This window comes from Nyctereutes procyonoides, unplaced genomic scaffold, assembly GCF_905146905.1.
Source record: "Nyctereutes procyonoides isolate TBG_1078 unplaced genomic scaffold, NYPRO_anot_genome, whole genome shotgun sequence".
NCBI classification, from domain to species: Eukaryota; Metazoa; Chordata; class Mammalia; order Carnivora; family Canidae; genus Nyctereutes; species Nyctereutes procyonoides.
The window spans coordinates 8,676,894-8,696,495 of NW_026575131.1; the positions used below are offsets into that span (position 1 = coordinate 8,676,894).

At 41.4% G+C, this 19,602-nt stretch overlaps 1 protein-coding gene across 14 annotated transcripts in view; it reads right to left on the reverse strand.

Annotated features, from left to right (window-relative positions):
* Nucleotides 1-9,947: 9,947 nt before the first annotated feature.
* SETD5 (SET domain containing 5) overlaps nt 9,948-19,602 on the reverse strand; it is an 84,648-nt gene continuing 74,993 nt past the window's right edge. For all 14 annotated transcript variants that reach the window (XM_055342855.1, XM_055342854.1, XM_055342863.1 and 11 more), the window contains 5 exons: nt 18,013-18,483; nt 14,670-14,965; nt 13,636-13,769; nt 12,813-12,901; nt 9,948-12,438 (listed from right to left, as the gene is read on the reverse strand). In XM_055342855.1, the coding sequence (XP_055198830.1) occupies nt 11,830-12,438; nt 12,813-12,901; nt 13,636-13,769; nt 14,670-14,965; nt 18,013-18,483 (1,599 nt within the window). In that variant the 3' untranslated portion in view covers nt 9,948-11,829. The remainder of the gene's footprint in view (nt 12,439-12,812; nt 12,902-13,635; nt 13,770-14,669; nt 14,966-18,012; nt 18,484-19,602) is intronic.

The following is a 19,602-nucleotide window of genomic DNA, read 5'->3' on the forward strand; positions in this document are numbered from 1 at the left end:
TTCAGAATAGCTTCTTTCACCACTAGTAATATGCATTAAAGGTTCCCCATGAAAGACTAATAGATCATGTCATTCTTTAGTGCTGAATAACAATCAGTTTTATGGATACATCAGTTTTTTTTATCCATTCACCTACTGAAGGACATCTGATTGCTTCCAAGTTTTGGCAATTATCAATAAAGCTGCGGTAAATATCCATGCGCAGGTTTTTGTGTGGACCTCTTCAACTCCTTTGGGTAAATAACAAGAAGTGTGACTACTTGATCATATGGTTAACAGTATGTTTAGTTTTGGGGGCACCTGGGTGGCTCAGTAGTTGAGTGTCTGCCTTTGGCTCAGGTTGTGGTCCCGGGGTCCTGGGATTGGGTCCTGCATTGGGCTCCTTGTGGGGAGCCTACTTCTCCCTCTGCCTATGTCTCTGCTACTCTCTCTGTCTCTCATGAGTAAATAAATAAAATCTTAAAAGGAAAAAAGAGTATGTTTAGTTTTGTAAGAAACTGCCAAACTATCTTTCCAAAAGTGGTTGTATTATTTTGCATTCCCACCAGCAATAAATGAAGGTTCCTGTTGCTTTGCATACTCATTAGCATGTGGTGGTGTCAGTGTTTTGGATTTTGGCCATTCCAACAGGTACACAGTGACATCTCATTATTGTTTTAACTTGCAATTCCCTAATGACATATATTGTTGAGCATCTTTTCACATATTTATTGCCATCTGTATTTGAAATGTCTATTCAGGGATGCCTGGGTGGTTCAGCAGTTGAGTGTTTGCCTTTGTTTGGCTCAGGGCATGATTCCCGTCCAGTGATGGAATCCTGCATTGGGCTCCCTGTGAGGAACCTGCTTCTTCCTCTATGTCTCTGCCTCCCTCATAAATAAAATCTTAAAAAAAAAAAAGTCTATTCAGATCTTTGACCTATTTTTATTTTTTAAGTAAGCTCCATGCTTGCATGGTGGGGCTTGAACTTACCACCCTGAGATCAAGACCTGAGTTGAGATCAAGAGTTGTACGCTTAACCAACTGAGCCACCCAGGTGCCCCTCTTTGGCCCGTTTTTTAAGCAGGTATTTCTTTTCTTTGCCAAGGATATGATAGGGAAGCATTCTGCTGATAACCACAAATAAAGCTTTGTCTGAAGAGCTCTACAATATGCCAACTGCGTGTATCAATACCAATGAACCTTAAAATGTATGTATACTTGATGTAGAGCCTTTAAAAACCAATGTGCCTGATTAATTTGTTAAATTTTTTTATTAGTAAATTAAACACTGCTACTTCTCACTACCATTTGTTTTGTAAGTTTCTTTAGGTAGAAATTTTCCTTGTACTTAAAAAAATATTGTCATATACAACATAGATGAAACTTGAAGGTATGTGTTAAGTGAAATAAGACAAAGACAAATATAATATGATCTCATTTATATGTTATAGTTTGTTTGCTGGCTATTGGGTTGTAGGAGTTCTTTATATTTTGGATATTGACTCCTTGTTAAAATCCTCAGTTTTGTTGGATCTTCTGGGAAATTAGGAAAATCTGTTAATTTTTCCAATTTTTTCCCCATAAGATTGATTAGAGAGAGAGAGAGAGAGAGAATATGAGTAGTGGGGTGGGGCAGAGAGGGAGAGAGAGCAGACTCCCTGCTGAGCAAGAAGCTTCCAGAAGCCTGACTCAGAACTCCATTCCAGGACTCTGAGATCATGACCTGAGCTGAAGACAGACACTCAACCTACTGAGCCACCCAGGTGCCCCATCCAAAAGGTCTTTAACTCTCCTTTTCTTTCTCTCATGTCCCTCCTATCAATTTTTCAAAGAACTAAAGCATCCTGTAAACTAGCTAGCTAGTTTATTCTGTAGAGAATAAACATAGTGAGATCCAGATCTTAAGGGAATTATAGTTATATTGGCAGACATAAAAGGTGTAAATAGAGGGACTCCTGGGTGGTGCACTCAGTTAAGCGTCTGACTGTTGGTTTTGGCTCAGGTGCTGATCTCAGGTCATGAGATAGTGCTTCATGTCCAGCTCTGCTGGGAGTCTGCTTGGGATTCTCTCTCCCTCTCCCTGTGCCCCTCCCCACTCTCATGTGTAAACTCTCCCTCTCTCTCTCAAATAAATACATCTTTTAAAAAAAGGTTTATTTTTAAAAGATTTTATTTATTCATGAGAGAGAGAGAGAGAGAGAGAGAGAGAGAGAGAGAGGCAGAGACACAGGCAGAGGGAGAAGCAGGTTCCATGCAGGGAGCCCAACGTGGGACTCAATCTCGGGTCCCCAGGATCACACCCCGGGCTGAAGGCGGTGCTAAACCACTGAGCCACCCGGGCTGCCCTGTAAGTCTTATTTTAAAAACTAAGATATAGCAAATGTAACTTATAAGTTATAGGTGTACAACATGATTAAACAGATGTATATATAGTTGACCCTTGGAAAACACATGGGTTAGGCATACTGACCCTTGTGTAACTCAAAACCCATGCATAACTTTTGACTCCCCGAAAAATTAACTACTAACAGCCTTAGAGACATGAACAATGAACACATATTCTATATGTATTATATACTATATTCTCGCAATATTTTTTGTATTTCTACCTATGTGGTTTGTCTGCAAATTTTTCAAATTCAAAATCTCCAAATTTTCCCCAGTGTTTATTGAAAAAAATCCATGTAGAAGTGGATGTGCAATGCTCAAACTCATGCTGTCAACTGCACTGTAAAATTAGCAGTTGTCTAGTTAACTTCCATCACCAGTTATAAAATTTTTGTGTGATGAGGACACATCTCCTTCAGCAACTTGCAAATATACACTACAATACTAACTATAGTCACCATGCTGTACATTACACCCCTAGGTCTTTTTTTGTAACTGAAAATGTGACCTTTTGATCACTTTCACCCATTTTACCTCTCTCCCATCCCTGGCAACCACCAAGCTATTCTCTATATCCATGTGTTTTTTTTTGTTTTTGTTTTTTAAGATTCCACCTGTGAGATTATATGGTATTTATCTTTCTCGAATATGATGTGGCATAATGCCCTCAAGCTCCATCTGTGTTGTCACAAATAGCAAGATTCATTCTTTGTTTATGGTCAAATAATATTCCACTGTGTGTAAACACACACACACACACACACACACACACACACACACACACACACACACTTTCTTTATCCATCTATCCATAACTGGAGACTTAGGTTGCTTCTACATCTTGGCTACTGTTAAGTAATGCTATGAATACTTGGTGCACACATCTCTTTAAGTTAGTGTTTTCATTTCCTTTAGATAATAACCAGAAGTGGAATGGTGGAGCATATATATTTCTATTTTTAATTTTTTGAGGCATCTCCATACTGTTTCCCACAATGGCTGCACCAATTTACATTCCCACTAACAGAGTATAAATGTTCCCTTTTCTGCACATCTTCACCAACACTGGTTATTTCCTGTTTTAAATAGCCATTCCAACACTGTGAGACGATATTTCATTGTGGTTCTGATTTGCACTTACTCAATGGTTTAGTGATATTGAGCACCTTTTCACATACCTGAGGGCCACAGGTCTCTCTTCTTTGGAAAATGTCTATTCAATCTCTGCCCATTTTTGAATTGGATTTAGTGAGTTGTAGGAGTTTTTATGTATTTTGGATATCAACCACTTATCAGATATGATTTGCAAAATACATTTCCTCTCATTCTATTGGTTGCCTTTTCATCCTGTTGATAGTTTCCCTTGCTATGCGTAAACTTTTTAGTTTGTAGTCTCACTTATTCTTGCCTTTGCTGCTTCTGCTGTCAAATCCGAAAAAAAATCGTTGCCAAGACCTATGTCAAGAAGCTCCTTGCCTTTGTTTTCATTTTTAAGAATCTTCATTAAATTCATAGCCAACATCCAGTGTATCATTAGTTTCAGATGTAGTGTTCAATAATTTATTAGTTGAGATCCCTGGGTGGCGCAGTGGTTTAGTGCCTGCCTTTGGCCCAGGGCACGATCCTGGAGACCCAGGATCAAATCCCACGTCGGGCTCCCGGTGCATGGAGCCTGCTTCTCCCTCTGCCTATGTCTCTGCCCGCCCCCCCCCACCCCGTGACTATCATAAATAAATAAAAATTAAAAAAAATAATTTATTAGTTGTAACACCCAGTGCTCAGGGTATCATGTGCCCTCTTTAATGACCATCACCCAATTACCCCATCCCTGTTTTCTTCTAGTTTTATATATTTTTTAAATGTTCTTTTTTTAACTTTTATTTATTTATGATAGTCACACACACACACAGAGAGAGAGAGAGAGAGAGAGAGAGAGAGAGAGACAGAAAACACTGAATTTGTAGATTGCTTTAGGTTGTTAATTGTTTCACTTTTAAGAGTTCTTTGTATATTTTGGACAACAGTTCTTTATCAGATGTATCCTTTGCAAATATTTTCTTCCAGTCTGATTTGTCTTTCCATTCTCTTGACAATAACTTTTGTAGAGCAAAAATTAATTTTAATCAAGCCCAGATTACCAACTATTTTTTTCATGGATGGAGGCTTTGGGGTTTTCTCTAAAAAGCCATTGCCAAACCCAAAGTTTTCTAGATTTTCTCCTAGTTATTTAATAGTTTTCATTTTACATTGTGATCATTTTGAGTTAGCTTTTATGAAGAATATAAGGGCTATGTCTAGATTACTTTGCATGTGGATGTCCAGTTGTTCCAACATTTGTTGAAAAGACTGTCTTTTCTTCATTGTATTGCCTCCGCTCATTTGTCAAATATCAGTTGACTCTATTAGTGTAGATATACTCCTGGGTACTCTCATTCTATTCCATCAATCTATCTGCTTATTCTTATCCCAACACCACAGTCTTAATTACTGTGGCTTTAAGTTTTGAAGTCAGGTAGGGTTAGTCCTCTGACTTTGTTCTTCTCTTCAGTATTGTATTGGTTATTTGAGGTCATTTGCCTCTCCATTTGTTGATATCCACAAAATAACTTGCTGGGACTCTGAATCTATTTATCCGTTAAGATCAGACATCCTGATATGGACTCTTTCTGTTCAGAACCATGGGATATCTCTAGGTTTCCTTGGATTTCTTTCATCAGTTTTGTAGTTCTCCCTATATAGGTCTTGCATATATTTCGTTACGATTTATAGCTTTTAAAATAATTTTTAGGGATCCCTGGGTGGTGCAGCGGTTTGGCGCCTGCCTGTGGCCCAGGGCGCGATCCGGGAGACCCTGGATCGAATCCCACATCGGGCTCCCGGTGCTTGGAGCCTGCTTCCCCCTCTGCCTATGTCTCTGACACTCTCTCTCTCTGTGTGTGTGACTATCATAAATATAAATAAAAAATAAAATAAAAAAATAAAATAATTTTTATTGGTGTTAATATAAATGTTCTATTATTTTTAAAAAGATTTTATTTGTTTGTTTGTTTATTTATTTCACAAAAGAGAGGCAGAGAACATAGGCTGAGGGAGAAGCAGGCTCCCTGTGGGGAGCCCGATGTGGGACTCAATCCTGGACCCTGGAATATACACTGAGATGAAGGCAGATGCTTGATTGCTGAGCCACCCAGGCATCCCTGTTGTTGTATTTTACCTTAATTTTAATTGGAATTTTAGTGGTACACACGAAAGCAACTGACATTAGTATATTAATCTTGCACTCTGCAACCTTGCTATAAATGCTTATTAGAGTTTGTGTTGATTTTTTCAGATTTTCTACAAGACAATTATGTCATCTGTGAACAAAGTCCCCTTTGCCTTATTCCTGATTTTTTAACAGCACACCCCCTTCTCGATTTTAATGGGAAAGCTTCTAGTTTCTCACCACTAGGTATGATGTTAGGTAAAGAATTCGTGTAGCTGTTCCTTACCAAGCTGACGAAGTTCCCTTCCATTTCTGGTTTTTGGAGCTATTTCTCACTTCTTAAAATGTTTATCTACATGTCTTTAGCATGCTTTTATTATGCATGGGAATATTCTGCTCCTTACTTTCTTATAACTGCGATTTGACTTTGATCCTCTTTTTGTTACTCATATTTATAGGACTTAATTTTTCTGCCCTTTTAGAGGCAAGGCATGATTTGAGTCTTTCTGCTTTGAAGGTTTTTCAGTACTAATGAGTAAATGTCAAAACGTGGACTGTGCAAACAAGGGCTGTTTAAATTTAGCACCAAATATGCTCAGAACTTTATGACCAACTGTTTCAGGAGTTAAAGACGAAGGGAAGTTATTTAACAATCATTATATTGTTCCTAGAGGAAAAAGAAATACATCAATACTAGTTTACCTCTTATTCCAAACACTTCATTTAATGTGCCTCCCTCCCACCCCCAACATCTCTTCTATTTTGATTGCCTACTCAATTAGGATCATATAAAGAGTTCCTTTTCAGCGTGCACCTTTGTCCTGGGTACTCTGCTGATAAAAATTTTCTTGAACTAACTGCTCCAGTCCCTTCAGACTCAACCAAGCATCCTCTATAGAACAGTTTTGGCTGTTGTTCTCAAACCGGCAGGCTCAACTTCTAAGTGAGTATTTGTTTTAGAGTTCTGGGATCAATCGATGCTCCACTGCTTCCTCTGAAACAGAAAGGGATACCATGCAGGTATTGTGACTATTGGCATTTTATTTCTACCCACCTTGTTTCAGGGTTCACAGGGATTACTAATTCTTTTTTGGTAAGTTGACCAAGATTTAAATTTTTTTTAAAAGTAAGCTTTCTGCTTAATGTGGGGTTTCATTTCATGACCCCAAGACGCAGTCACATACTCCACTGACTGAAGCAATCAGGGACCAATGTTTTTAAGTTGTCCAAGGTTTTGTTTTGCTATCATGACTGCTCTGTGTGTTCTTATGGGGAATTTGAGAAATATTATTATTATTTCTGAATCTTTTCCAGGTTGAATTTTGAATGTAGGAGGAGGTAAACGTAATAGGGGACACTATCTCCTTCAGGAACTGCTTTTCTCCAAGTTGTTCTCTTTATCAATCTTTAGCACAGAGGATATTAAGAATCTTGGCAAACTCCTTTCTCTCTGAGCTTATATATATAGGTATGGTGGCTGCCCCAGCTTTGATTGATGAATTGATAATCAGCATAGTTTCAAAGCAAATGGCCTACTCCATTTGGACAATCATGGGTTTTATTTTCTTCAGGGTGATCTGTTATTAAACAGAATCCTGCACCATCAAACTAATACCAAAAAGGCCAGGCTACTGTTTTTAACATAGGAAAGGGCATGATATACTTTTTCAGCTAGTTAAGTGAAACTTTTAGTTCTAGTCAGTCACAGAATCTCTAGTTGTCTCTGTTTCCTAGGAAAACTGAAAAATTTCCAAGGCTGTCCAATTCCCGTCTGCCATTCAGAAGAGAGAAAATTGGATAAGCTGTATCCTCTGAAATTCATTTAAAAACCCCTGTAATGGGACGCCTGGGTGGCTCAGCGGTTAAGCGTCTGCCTTCTGGCTCAGGGCATGATCCTGGAGTCCCGGGATCGAGTCCCATGTTGGGCTCTCTGTTGGAGCCTGCTTCTCCCTCTGCCTGTGTCTCTGCCTCTCTCTCTCTGGGCCTCTCATGAGTAAATAAATAAAATCTTAAAAACAAAAACAAAAACCTGTACAATGGGTCAAATACCTACCTTACACATTAAGCGTGAATAAGATAGAATGACATGAATAGAAAAGCCTGGTAAACTATAAAGTCATATATATATATATATATGGTACACATTGCAGTAGCATACTTCCTGTATTCATACCATATCAAAAGTGTAGCACCTAGCAATATGAAGTACCTGCTAACATAGGTAGTTGACTTACTCACCTTCATATTCCTTATACCTTACATATAGCCTGGCACATAGTAGGTGTTCAGTAAACAAGGAATAGAACCTTCCAATTTTGGCAAAAATCAGATAGGTTTATTATCAGAAGCTCTTCAGTACAGCTGAAACATTGCACTAGGCCTCAGTTTCTCATCTTGAAATGTACCTTTAAAAAGCATTTGGCATGCTTTTATCACAGAATTCTGAGACTAAATAAAGCACTGTGTATGAAAATACTTTTTAACAAGGTACCTACTGACTCCAGGCAGAATTCAGCTGTGGCTGGTGGAAGATTATCTAGGTATTCCAGTGGGCATTTAGAAAAGGGTCTTCTAAGAAAGAAATAATTTTTATTCTGTCTCCAACTAGTTGCTTTCTAAGCTCCATAAAGAAATGGACAGATAGCATCTTCTCCATCTTTGAATCTATCATGTGCTTATTCACAAAATGCAGTCTATCATATCCCTCAGCAAGTATCTGTCAAATGTCAGAGCAAAATACTGCCACACCAATCCATTGTTTACTTGCAAATCATATCCTGTTTCCAACTACTTCACCTTATCCCCATTTATTACCGTCTTAGTAGAGCCATCACTGTATTGCCTTCTAACCTAAATAGCTGCTATAGCTTTCCAACTGGTTTCCTGGCTTCTATTCATCTCTCTCAGGATCAAAACAATCAGTGATTCTTTTTTTTTTTAACAACCAGTGATTTTTAAAAACCAACCAACAAACCATGTCACTTCTGTGCTTAAAATCCTGCAGTGACTTTCCCACTGTATTATTATTATTATTTTTAGATTGTATTCATTTATTTGAGAGGGAAAGAGAGGAAGGGAGTTTGACTGGGGGAGGGGCAGAGGGAGAGGCAGACTCCCCACGGAGCAGGAAGTCCGTCCACAGGCTCCATCCCAGGACCCTGGGATCATGACTTGAGCCCAAGGCAGATGCTTAACTGATAGAGCCACCCAGGAACCCCTCCCACTGTATTTAGAATCCACATTGTTTAAACTGAACTCACAAGGCTCTCTATCAGGAACCGTCAAACTACAGCCTGCAGGCCAAATCAGACTTTCCACATGTTTCTGTGACTATAATTTAATTGGAGCACAGGCAAGTATGGCCTGTGGCTGTTTTTGTGTTGTAACACAGAGCTGAATAGTTGTCACAGAAACCATATGGCTTGCAAAGCCTCAATGTTTACTACCTGGCCCTTCACAGAAAACATTTTTGCTGACCCCTCTTTCTACGATCTGACCCTCTATCTTCCTGGGTATTTGCTACTCCCTATCTCTGTCCTGGTCATTCACTATATCAAGTCTATTCCTCCTCTGGGCTTTTGCACCTGCTCTTCTAATTCCCCAGGATTGATCTTTATTCATATCGACACATGACTGCCTCCTTATCACTGAGGTCTCAGCTTAAATGTCAACTCCTCAGAGACCTGTCCTGATCAACCAATCTAAAGTGGTCACTCCACCTCCTTAGGTACATATCTGTTATGAAACAGCAATGTGGTAATGACTATTTGAAATGACTGATTGCTTTAAGTTCTCACTCCACCCTAGAATATAAACTCCATGAAACCTTACTTATTTGCCTATCCCTGTCCTCAAATTTTCATCAGCATAAACCCACCACCAAAAACAAATGCCTGGTATTATTTTGAGGTGGGAAAGAAAAGGGCCAATAAAGAGCTGCTGAATGAATGGGGCCAAGGTCAGAAACTCCAGCTGGTTCAAATCAATTTGAAAGGTTTTGTTTCACTTTTGCTGAATGGCCTAGATACTGGCTTGACTTTAATCATACAAGGCTGAAGGAAGATCAGTACCTATTTCTGGTCCATTATGCGCAAAAAAGCTCCACCAAGAGCACATTCTCCTGAGCATGGGTCCACCTTGCCTCTTCAGGTAAGGGTAGCAGCAGTAGGAAGGCTCGGCAAGGCAAGGTCACAGAACTGGACAAAGAAGTTCTCAACTTTGATTATTATGGTTAAGAATTTTATTATCAAAATTATTACATCTCTTGTGAAAGTTCAAATGTTACAGCAAGGTGTAAACACTCCACTTGAGAAAGAAGTGATACTTCTTCCCTTCCAAGAGTTCCCCCCACCCCCCGCCCCCACCCCCCCCAGAGGTCTGGTCTTGACAGCACCCTGCCCACACAGAGTGGCTGGGGTCTCTGCACGTGCCAGGCAGGGTGAGGGCCGCCTGCCCGCTGGCCTCTCCCCCTGGTTAAAGCCAAAGGGAGAATGCAAACCCCAGCCCAAATGGAGAGACATTTACATACGTTTTATATAATATACAAAGAAACCAGCATCCCAGGCAACATGATTTCCACTCCCAACGCTCTCCCAGACTGATGGGTTTGTGGGGGAAACAACAAAAAGAAAAGTATTCTGCTGAGGTCTCAGCATTTTAAAAAAAAATCTCCCCTCATTTGAGCAAACACCTGATTTCAATTTTGAAAAAGTGAAATTTTGTAACAGTCACACACAAAGAGAGAAGACTGTGCATATGATAGTTGTAGGGGAGGGTAGAAAAGAAGGGGATGCAAGAGGCTAGGGAAAAAAAGAAGAAAACAAATTGGAAGGAAGGAGGGAGACTCACAGTATTATCTTGTCCAAAAGAAAAGAAGTAAGGTCCACTGCAGCACCAGGGATTACACCTGTCATATATTTGCTACCCCTACCATGGTTATAACTGAATACAAAATTAGATAAATAAAAACACGCCGGATATTACAGTAAACAAGTGAAAGAAATAAGCTGGCAACCGTATGGAATTTAAAAAGATTGTGTACCCCACCTGGGTAGGCTCCAGGGCTCCTCCAGGGGTGTACAACAGGCACAATGCACTGATGGGGAGAAGCCAGTCTGCTCGAGTCTCTCATCCAGAACAGTGTTAGGTGTGTGGGTGGCTTTATAACTCTCTTACCTGGGCCACTCTCAAATAAGCATCCCCCAAAGAAATGTGGGACATGCCCACACACAATCACAGTCCTGTCGGTGCCACTCCACAAACGTGTCTTTCCACTCTTACCCTGCAGTCACAAGTGCGTGCTCCCTAATCATGGAGGTGGTCCTATTCATGGGATCCTCAACTCCTGATTAACTGGGAGTAGAAAAAATAAAATTCAAAGAATTCCCAAAACACTTGGGATCCTTACTAATCAAATTTATTGCCAACAGCTGATAAGTAGCAATGCAATTGGCCCATCTCACTTATTCCTCTTTGCCTACTTACTTTTCTGGGTTACTGAGCTGTGAGACAGCTTGGGGCGGGGGAGATGGCTGGGGGCTCAAACAATCTACTATGATCATCTGCTCCTGAATCAAGAGTTGACCAGGAGCTCTTCTTCAGAGAGCCAGGCACCCCTCAGCCAGAGCACATTCCAAGTTTTGCTATCCCCTGCCTATTTCTCGGTGATTTTAACACAAAGGCAGGGAGTATTCTTGGTGGACATATCTTGGCCGATACCTGCTTTTGGAATGGTTGTCACAGGGTGAACATATACATACCTACCTTTCTTCTTAAGTGCATAAAAACCCTAATACTACGCAGATGGCTTGGGGCTTTGAGATTGGCTCTTTCCGCTTTTTTCCTCTGAAAAGAAAACTTTTTTTTTTTTTGGGGGGGGAGGGTGTGTGTGTGTGTAAAAAGATGTCCCCACTGCACAAGTGACTACAGGCTACAGGCAAGTACGGGAGACAGAGGCTTCAACACGACTCATTGCACTTAGAACCGTTACTAACCGGAACACCATTTGCTTGTCAACAATGTACCCTTAACAGCAGGGAGAAACTTCTTTATAGTCTCTGCTTCAGACAAGATTTACATCTTTCTCCAAGGCCAGAGCCAGTCGCGACCACAAGTCTTGTTTCTTGTCGACCAGACCCAGTCCTCTGGCACCTTGTACCCTCTTCCCCAGCAATATGCTCGGCCTAGGTTCCAGAGGCAGCTGGAAGGAAGCAGCTATGGGCTCATTCAGTTCTGTTTGCCCAAATCCAGAAGCCCTAGGAAAGTCCTGTCTGAGTCTTGACTCCTGACCCTTGCAGTGGCTGGAGTCGGTACTGGTGCACACCCCCACTCCCACGGTGTGGGTAGTGCTGTGAATTGGAAACCGCAGATACCCTGGAGGCCTGGTAGGCAGCGGACTGCCCAGCACTGGGCAGACTGATAGTCCGTAAGTCTGATGGCAATGACGACCTAGAGTTCTGAGGGAAGGAGGTGGAACTCAGAGTTCCTGTGCTGGACTGGGAGACCGAGTCTGAGGTCGGTGAGTCTGAGGGGCCCTGTGGGGTAGGGCTAGCAGCACTAGAAGGGCAGCTCCTCCTTGGAAGACTGCTGCCAGTGCTGTTTCCAGAATGTGGCTGGCTGCTATAATACCCTGGTGTCCCCGTAAATGGGGCCAACGAGTCTGTGGATACAGGGTGGGCGGGGCTGGAATAGGACGTAGAAGAGAGGGAGGATTCTGAAGAACCGTGAGAGGGGGGATTTCCAGGTCTCAGTGCAGTAGTTCGATAACTGTATCCTGGAGATTGGGTGGGATGTCCTCTAAAGGGGGAGGAACTCTGCTGAAGGAGGCTTTGTGATTCTGTCCGTGGACTATCACACTGCAGGAGCTAGAAAGAGTCGGGAGGAAAAGCATAAGGAGGTGAAAAAGTCCCTATTTAAGCCATTTAGGCTTGTGAATATTTAAAATACCCTACTTTTTCTTCTTCTTCTTCTTCTCCTTCTCCTTCTTCATCTTCTCCATCTTCTTAACCATTTGTTCTTTTTAGGATACCAAAGACAGTAAAATGGCTGTCTCTGATCACTTTATTTATTTTTCTGGCATGATTTATTACCTGAAGGTGAGTAGATGACGACTTATTTCCAAGGCTGCTGAAACTATATGAAAGACGGCATCTCAACTGCAAAGGATGGCCAGGATCACAAAATATTTGGAACCCAGAACATACTCCTATGCCCAGAGATGAGCAATTTCTCGTCTCACCTGGTAGCTGTATCTGGAAGGGCTGTAAACGGCTGCTCCTTTAGAGAGTGCTGAGCTCAGTGTCTCTGGGCCTTCTCCATCTGTAGGGTCTGGAAGATAATACAAAATCAACTTGGTTTCCTCGAATGAGTGAGAAATAGCCATTGTTCATTCATATCATCAGTGCTGGGGATCCCTGGAGGGCTCAGTGGTTTAGCACCTGCCTTAGGCCCATGATACTGGAGTCCTGGGGATTGAGTCCTACATCAGGCTCCCTGCATGGAGCCTGCTTCTCCCACTGCCCGTGTCTCTGCCTCTGTCTCTCATGAATAACTAAATAAAAAATATATATATATTTTTTAACAAAATCTTTTAAAAAAACAAAACAACAACAAAAACAAATCACTAGTGCTATCACCAACCCAGGCTGCTCTCTTTTGGATGAATCAATGAGTGCAGCATGCCAGAAAGGCAAAGAGTGGTTAATTATGGGGATGTTTTAAATGCCTGATCTGACACCTTTCTCCTTCTTTCTCTTCATTCTTCATCAAAGTGGATTTCCAGGCCTTTGCAGAGAAGAGTTACAGACAAGTATCTCTTGGGGAAAAAAAGGAGAGAAAGGGAGAGGGGGAAAGAGTAGGAGTGAGAGAGAACATGGGATGCTAGATCTTAAGAATGCTGTAGTCCGGAAGAGTAGAAACAGGATTGACCTGGAACCTTCCCTCCAGTAGAGCCTAACTGCATAAAAAACTGACTCACCTCAGCCCAGCATTTGGTGAGCACTGTGTAGAGTCTGGCTCATGTGTCCCTAAACCTGGCTGGCAGCAGAAGGCCATGGACTCACCTGAGTCTTTCTCTGTGATATTACTCTCCCAAGTGGGAGAAGGCTCTCCTTTTTGGGCCACCCTCACACTGCTTCGGAGGACCTTGGGAATACTCCCTCCTTCTCGGAGTCGTTCCACCGATGTGGGAACCATCCTATAAAGGGAACGGGGTGCAAGTTTATGCCACAGGACTTCAGACTCAAAAGTCTGGAACAAATGAGGCTCTGACAAAGACTGTACGATGCATTCTCTTACAACATCCTCTTAAGACATTGTTTTCTTCAGGACCAATTTAAAACAAAGTATTTTTACTCTGCCTTAAACTATGGAAAAGATGGATTTAAAGATGGCTGTATTTGATCCCTATTTTGAAATGCTAAGTTTTCTCTTCTGTGAAGTCATGTGCCTGGCATATAGAAGTAATTTAATAAATGCTTTATAGATTAATAAACATTACTCATTTGAGTCAGGTCTCCTTTTCAGACTTTGACTGTTTCAGTTCAAGATTCCTGAACGGCCTCATTCTCTATATTTCTCTCATTTGATACTCAATACTTGCTATCTATCTATCTATCTATCTATCTATCTATCTATCTATCTATCTATCTATAGTGCTATTTATCTATTTGTGGTCTCCCCGAAACCAGACAACTCCTTTCAGAATGTGTCTTATCTTTCTGTACATGCTAGTGTGTGCAACTTAGACTTAAGTCTGAGCTGAACTCCTGACTTACCTTTCATATGAAATGAAAAAACAGGAGGCAGTATAACTGCCCAGCAAATAAAATAGCTCATCTGTGTCCACAACTATATGGCGTCCAAAGTGTTGTTCTGCAGGTTCGGTGGCAATTCTTTGCTTCTGTAAGGCTGAGGGGGGTGGGGGTGGGGGTGGGGTTGTGGCTGTTACTATTAAATCAGCTGAACAGCATAGATGGCACAGTGGGCTGCCTTTCTCAGATAAGTGTTCCCATACATTTTAGGTGAAACTGAGAATGATTCTAGACGTATACTTTCCTCTTGAATTTAAGTATTTCAGCATCAAACATAAACTTACCACCTACTGCTGATATTCTCTTGAGGTCTGCAGTGAGATGAAGTGCCTCTGGAATCTGATGGGCTTACCGCCTCCATATGGGACATAGAGGAATGAGATGGGGAGAATTTTTTGTGAGGGGAAGATGGGGTTCGGGTTGAGGATCCCTGCACACCATGGGCACCAGTGTCAGAAAGTGAGTTACTGCTGCCTTGCCCAGCTCCTGCAGACTTGCTTTTGCTCTGTGCAGAGTCACCTCCCCCACCAGAATTCTCCTTGGCTTCTTGTTTCCGTTTGCGATACTCCAGCAGGGATACCTGGGAGGAAAATAAGAAACAGGACTCTAGGTCGACATCTTTAGTGGATCACTAGCAATAGGGAAAGAAGACGGAACCCTCATAAAACTACTAGCCTGCTATGCAAACAAAGCAGGCTAGCAACCCTTTCTCCAGATGTGAGAGATCTGAACATAGCTATATATTCTAAGCAGTCAGAAACTGGTAAGAAGAGAATACCCTAGAGGATGACATTTTTGAAGAACAGTGTTTGCCAGCAGGCCTCAATCTTTTTTCTGCCTTCAGAAAACTGTGAGATCACAGTTGCCCAGTAACAGAAGCTGTTTGTAACACTGGTAACACCTAGAAAAGGGAAGGGGGAGTTGGGAGCTAGGTAGTTTGAAAAAGCCTTCCAGGTGACCTGATAGCTCTTCAGCAATCCCTAAAAATCTCCTGAATCAGTTCTTTAAAAAAAGAGAGAGACAAGGAAAGAAAAGAAAAAGCCAATGCTTCAGCATTCTTAGATGTGTTCAATTTTTCAAGATACATGTGGGGATTTATTATTGTTTCTGTATTACACATAAGGAAATTAGTGTAAAAAGAGAAAGAATGCTATGCAGCTTATATTTTAGTAAGCTATCCCAGGAAATGTACACTTGGAAACTTCCCCCAACTCTGCCTCATTCTCTCTTGATTGACAGTCTTCCTCCCTGCCCTGTCCAGTACATCTCCTCTTTGCTGTTAGAGCATACTGCCTACACTGGCTGTCACCCTATTACAGTGTCTTGATTGTTCCTCCACTAAACTGTATGTTCTATGAGGGCAAAGACCAACTTTTTCTGGCTTTTCATCTTTAAAATCCAGCGCAGAAGAACCTGACAGCAGGTGCTCAACATTTCTCAAATAACAAATCATGATTTCAATTACTATTGTACATAGTAAATGACACCAGAAATCCAAAGACATTTTAATTTTTGCTTCTGATGGTTAATGCTGTTCATACGACAGTCCTCTAACTCTAAGCCCACTGCTCTTATTCCAAATTATCTTCCAGTTTTTCTGCCTTCTACTCCCTCAGGGCTCTCATTTTTCTGTTCAAATGCAAAATATAACCAAAGTAGTAACATTTTGTATATGCATTTTCTATATACAATCTTGGAAAACAGTTAATAATAAATTCTGGTAATGTATTGTATTGTATTGAAATGCAAATATCAAGTCACTAGGCTACATTTCACTGAGACTACTACAGATATGCTGCAATTGTGTGAGACAGTCACATACACAGAACACTTAACATCTCTAGCCCTGCACAATAAACGGAAGTTGCCATGGCAACCCAAAACACTCCCACAGATTTCCAAATGCCCCTAGCTGAAGTCCAACTGACATAAAAAAAGCACATTTTGGGGCTTTGTAATTTCTTTTTTTTTTTTTAATTTGTTTTTTTTTTTAATTTTTTATTTATTTATGATAGTCATACAGAGAGAGAGAGAGGCGGAGACACAGGCAGAGGGAGAAGCAGGCTCCATGCACTGGGAGCCCGATGTGGGACTCGATCCCGGGTCTCGAGGGTCGCGCCCTGGGCCAAAGGCAGGCACCAAACCGCTGCGCCACCCAGGGATCCCGGCTTTATAATTTCTTGAACAGGCATTACTTACAAGTCAAATCTCAACCTGTTAGCCAGGAATCTATGGCCTGGCCTTGTTCCACCATCTCTATTTTTTTTTTAATTTTATTTTAAAGATTGTATTTATTTATTCATAGAGACGCAGGCAGAGAAGCAGGCAGAGGGAGAAGCAGGCTCCACGCAGGGAGCCCGACGTGGGACTCGATCCCGGGTCTCCAGGATTACACCCCGGGCTGCAGGCGGGGCTAAACTGCTGGGCCACCGGGGCTGCCCCACCATCTCTTTCCGTACTCTCCTTTCCTGACTCTCCCTACCTTTCACCAGATACTACAGCAGTATTCAACTATTTGCAGCCATTGCATCCCCACTGCCCACTCAATGGCAGTGTCACATAGGCAAAGAGTTCTGCTCTCTTCTGTAATATCCTTACTCTTGTTTGTTGGCAGATTGCTTCCTATTTACTATAAGAGATCGGCTAAATCAGTGAGTGACCTGTCATCTCTCACTCCACCACCTCTCAAACTAGCTAGGAGCCTCTTGTTTATTCTCAATATACCCTCCACCTATATGACTAGGCCAGGCTGCAGCTAAGATGTTTTTACTGTATCTGAACAACTCCTCTGGAGCATCCAATGTCACTGTAATTAATTAGTTATTAATAGAATTATCTGCTTACCTCTGTCTCACTTGTTTTATGCTCCATTAGGGCAGAACATAGGAGGCAAATATAGAATAGTGGCGGTAAGAGCACGTAATCTGGAATCAGATAGACTGGGCAGTGTCCTAGACCTTCTGTTTACTAGCTATGTGACCACAGGCAAGTCATTCAACTTGCCTTAATTTCCTCATCTGGAAAATGGGAAATTACCCATCTTACAGGATTATTGTGAGAATATAATGCATAAGAAATAGTGTAACAGTGCCTAGAACATAGGAAGTGCTAAATAACACAAGTAATTAGCATTATTCTTTCTCACTGTTCTATCCTTTGATTGCATAGCATGTGTATAGCACATCCATGGCAGGCATTTAAATTTGAGTATTTGTTAACACTCATCAAATGGTATTAAAACAGTCTTGTCTTAAAGACAAAACAAAACAGGGCTCCTGGGTGGTTCAGTCAGTTAAGTGGCTGCCTCCAGCTCAGGTCACGAGGGGTCCTGAGATCGAGTCCCAAGTCTAGCTCCATCCTCAGTGGGAAGTCTACTTCTCCCTCTCCCTCCGTGCTGCCACCTTGCCCCTGCTCATGCTTGAGTGCTCTCTCTCTTTCAAATAAATAAGACCTTTAAAACAAAACAGTCTGGTCTTTCATTGGACAGGGCAGAAAGCATGTCTTAGGTCTCTTTGTTTTCCTCACACAGGGAATGATGCTGAACACACAGTGGTATCTCAATAAATTTCTACTGAATCACTTACTTAGTGTTTTCAAAAGGCCCTATATAAGGTAGAAAACACTTACCTTTTTCCTCTGTGGTGGGTTCTGGGGGGCAGATGGGACTCCTTCACAAGTCCTCTCACTGCCAGGTGACATGGATCCACGAGAGAGGTCTTTCATAAAACCATGTTCATATCTGCTGGGAAACCCTTCTGCAGGGGAACAATATCCCCCATCCAAATGTAAAGGTTTCCTATCCCCTACTAGGGGAGACCCTCGATATAATCCATCAGCTCGAGGCATAGCGTTCAATGGGGAGTAGGCGTACATTAAGTTAAACTCTGTCCGAAATGCCTGGTCCGAGTTCCTTGCAAGGGTTTGATGTCCATCTCCACTCCTGCTTGGAAAGCCAGTCTCAGAGGGGGGCCCGATAGAAGGATGAGTAGCCAGGTCAGAAGGACCTGAGTTGATCAGGGAAGGTCTGTCAGCACAGCTGTTAGTGTTGGAGTCAAGGTAGCCTACTTTTGTCAAGTCCAGGTCTTTTCGGTGACAAAGCTGAAAGAATAAAAATCAACAGAGACATGGAGGAGGAGGCAGGGGAAGGAAATAGTCAAAGGGCAGAAAGGAAGGGAAGTGAGGGGGCACAGGTAAAAGGTAAGAGGGATGGAAGTACAAGAGAGAAAGTCATTAACATCTATATAAGTCCCATGGAGCAACAGAATATACAGGCCAGATTACTATAGAATGCTGGCCTTTCATAAATTGCTTTAAAGTCTTTCTGGGTAAGAAGCCTGGGAAAATCAGAATTAAGCAACTGGCCAAATGTGACTATTTTGCCTGCTTAGCCTTTCATCAGGTTTGCGGAGTCACCTTATATGACATTAAGGGACTGGAAGTATAATCAGGGATTTACCTGAGCCCCATGTATGCTACAGAGGTGAGACTGGTGTCTTAAGGTAACTGGCTTCTGGTGTTATTCATTTGTATTTAATACTGATGGAAGGTGGGAGGAGGGAAAAAGGGAAAGAAAGTAGTAAGTAGAAAGACAAGTATTTAAGTTACTGGTTTAGTAAAGGACAATGGTATTAGTTAAAGACATCAATCAACCAGTTCTTACTCACTTTCATTATTAAGTATGAGTGCTTCTCATAAAACATTCTGGCCACTCAATTCTCTATCATCTGACATGTATGTCCACATACCACAAGACCACTAATCCCCAACACTGCAGAGCATTCAAAATGCTGAATTATATCAAAAATAAACCATACCTACTATTTGGTTATCATTACCTCCTAACATCAAGATTTTCCATCACTAGATCAACTATTACTAACTCTCTAGGAAGAATGGTACCAAAAATCCAGATGTCACACTATGATTTCCTTATGAGAGTAAAAAACACCCAGAAAACCTCTAGTACACTAGATACAACCTTTTTCAGTTTCAGTTTCCTTTGATCTATAAAATTCTGATCCAGAATTTTATCAACTATCACTAAGTTTAGCACTAATTTTTTACTGGAAAGGGGTAGAGTTTACAGTTCAGTTAATTTCTGAAAGGTTATAAGAGACTACAGCTTTCTCTTCAAGAGGAAAAAGGCTCCATGTGGATTCACAGTTAAATCATTACATTTGTCCAAATCTTGTAATAGTTAAATTCTAGCACTAAAAT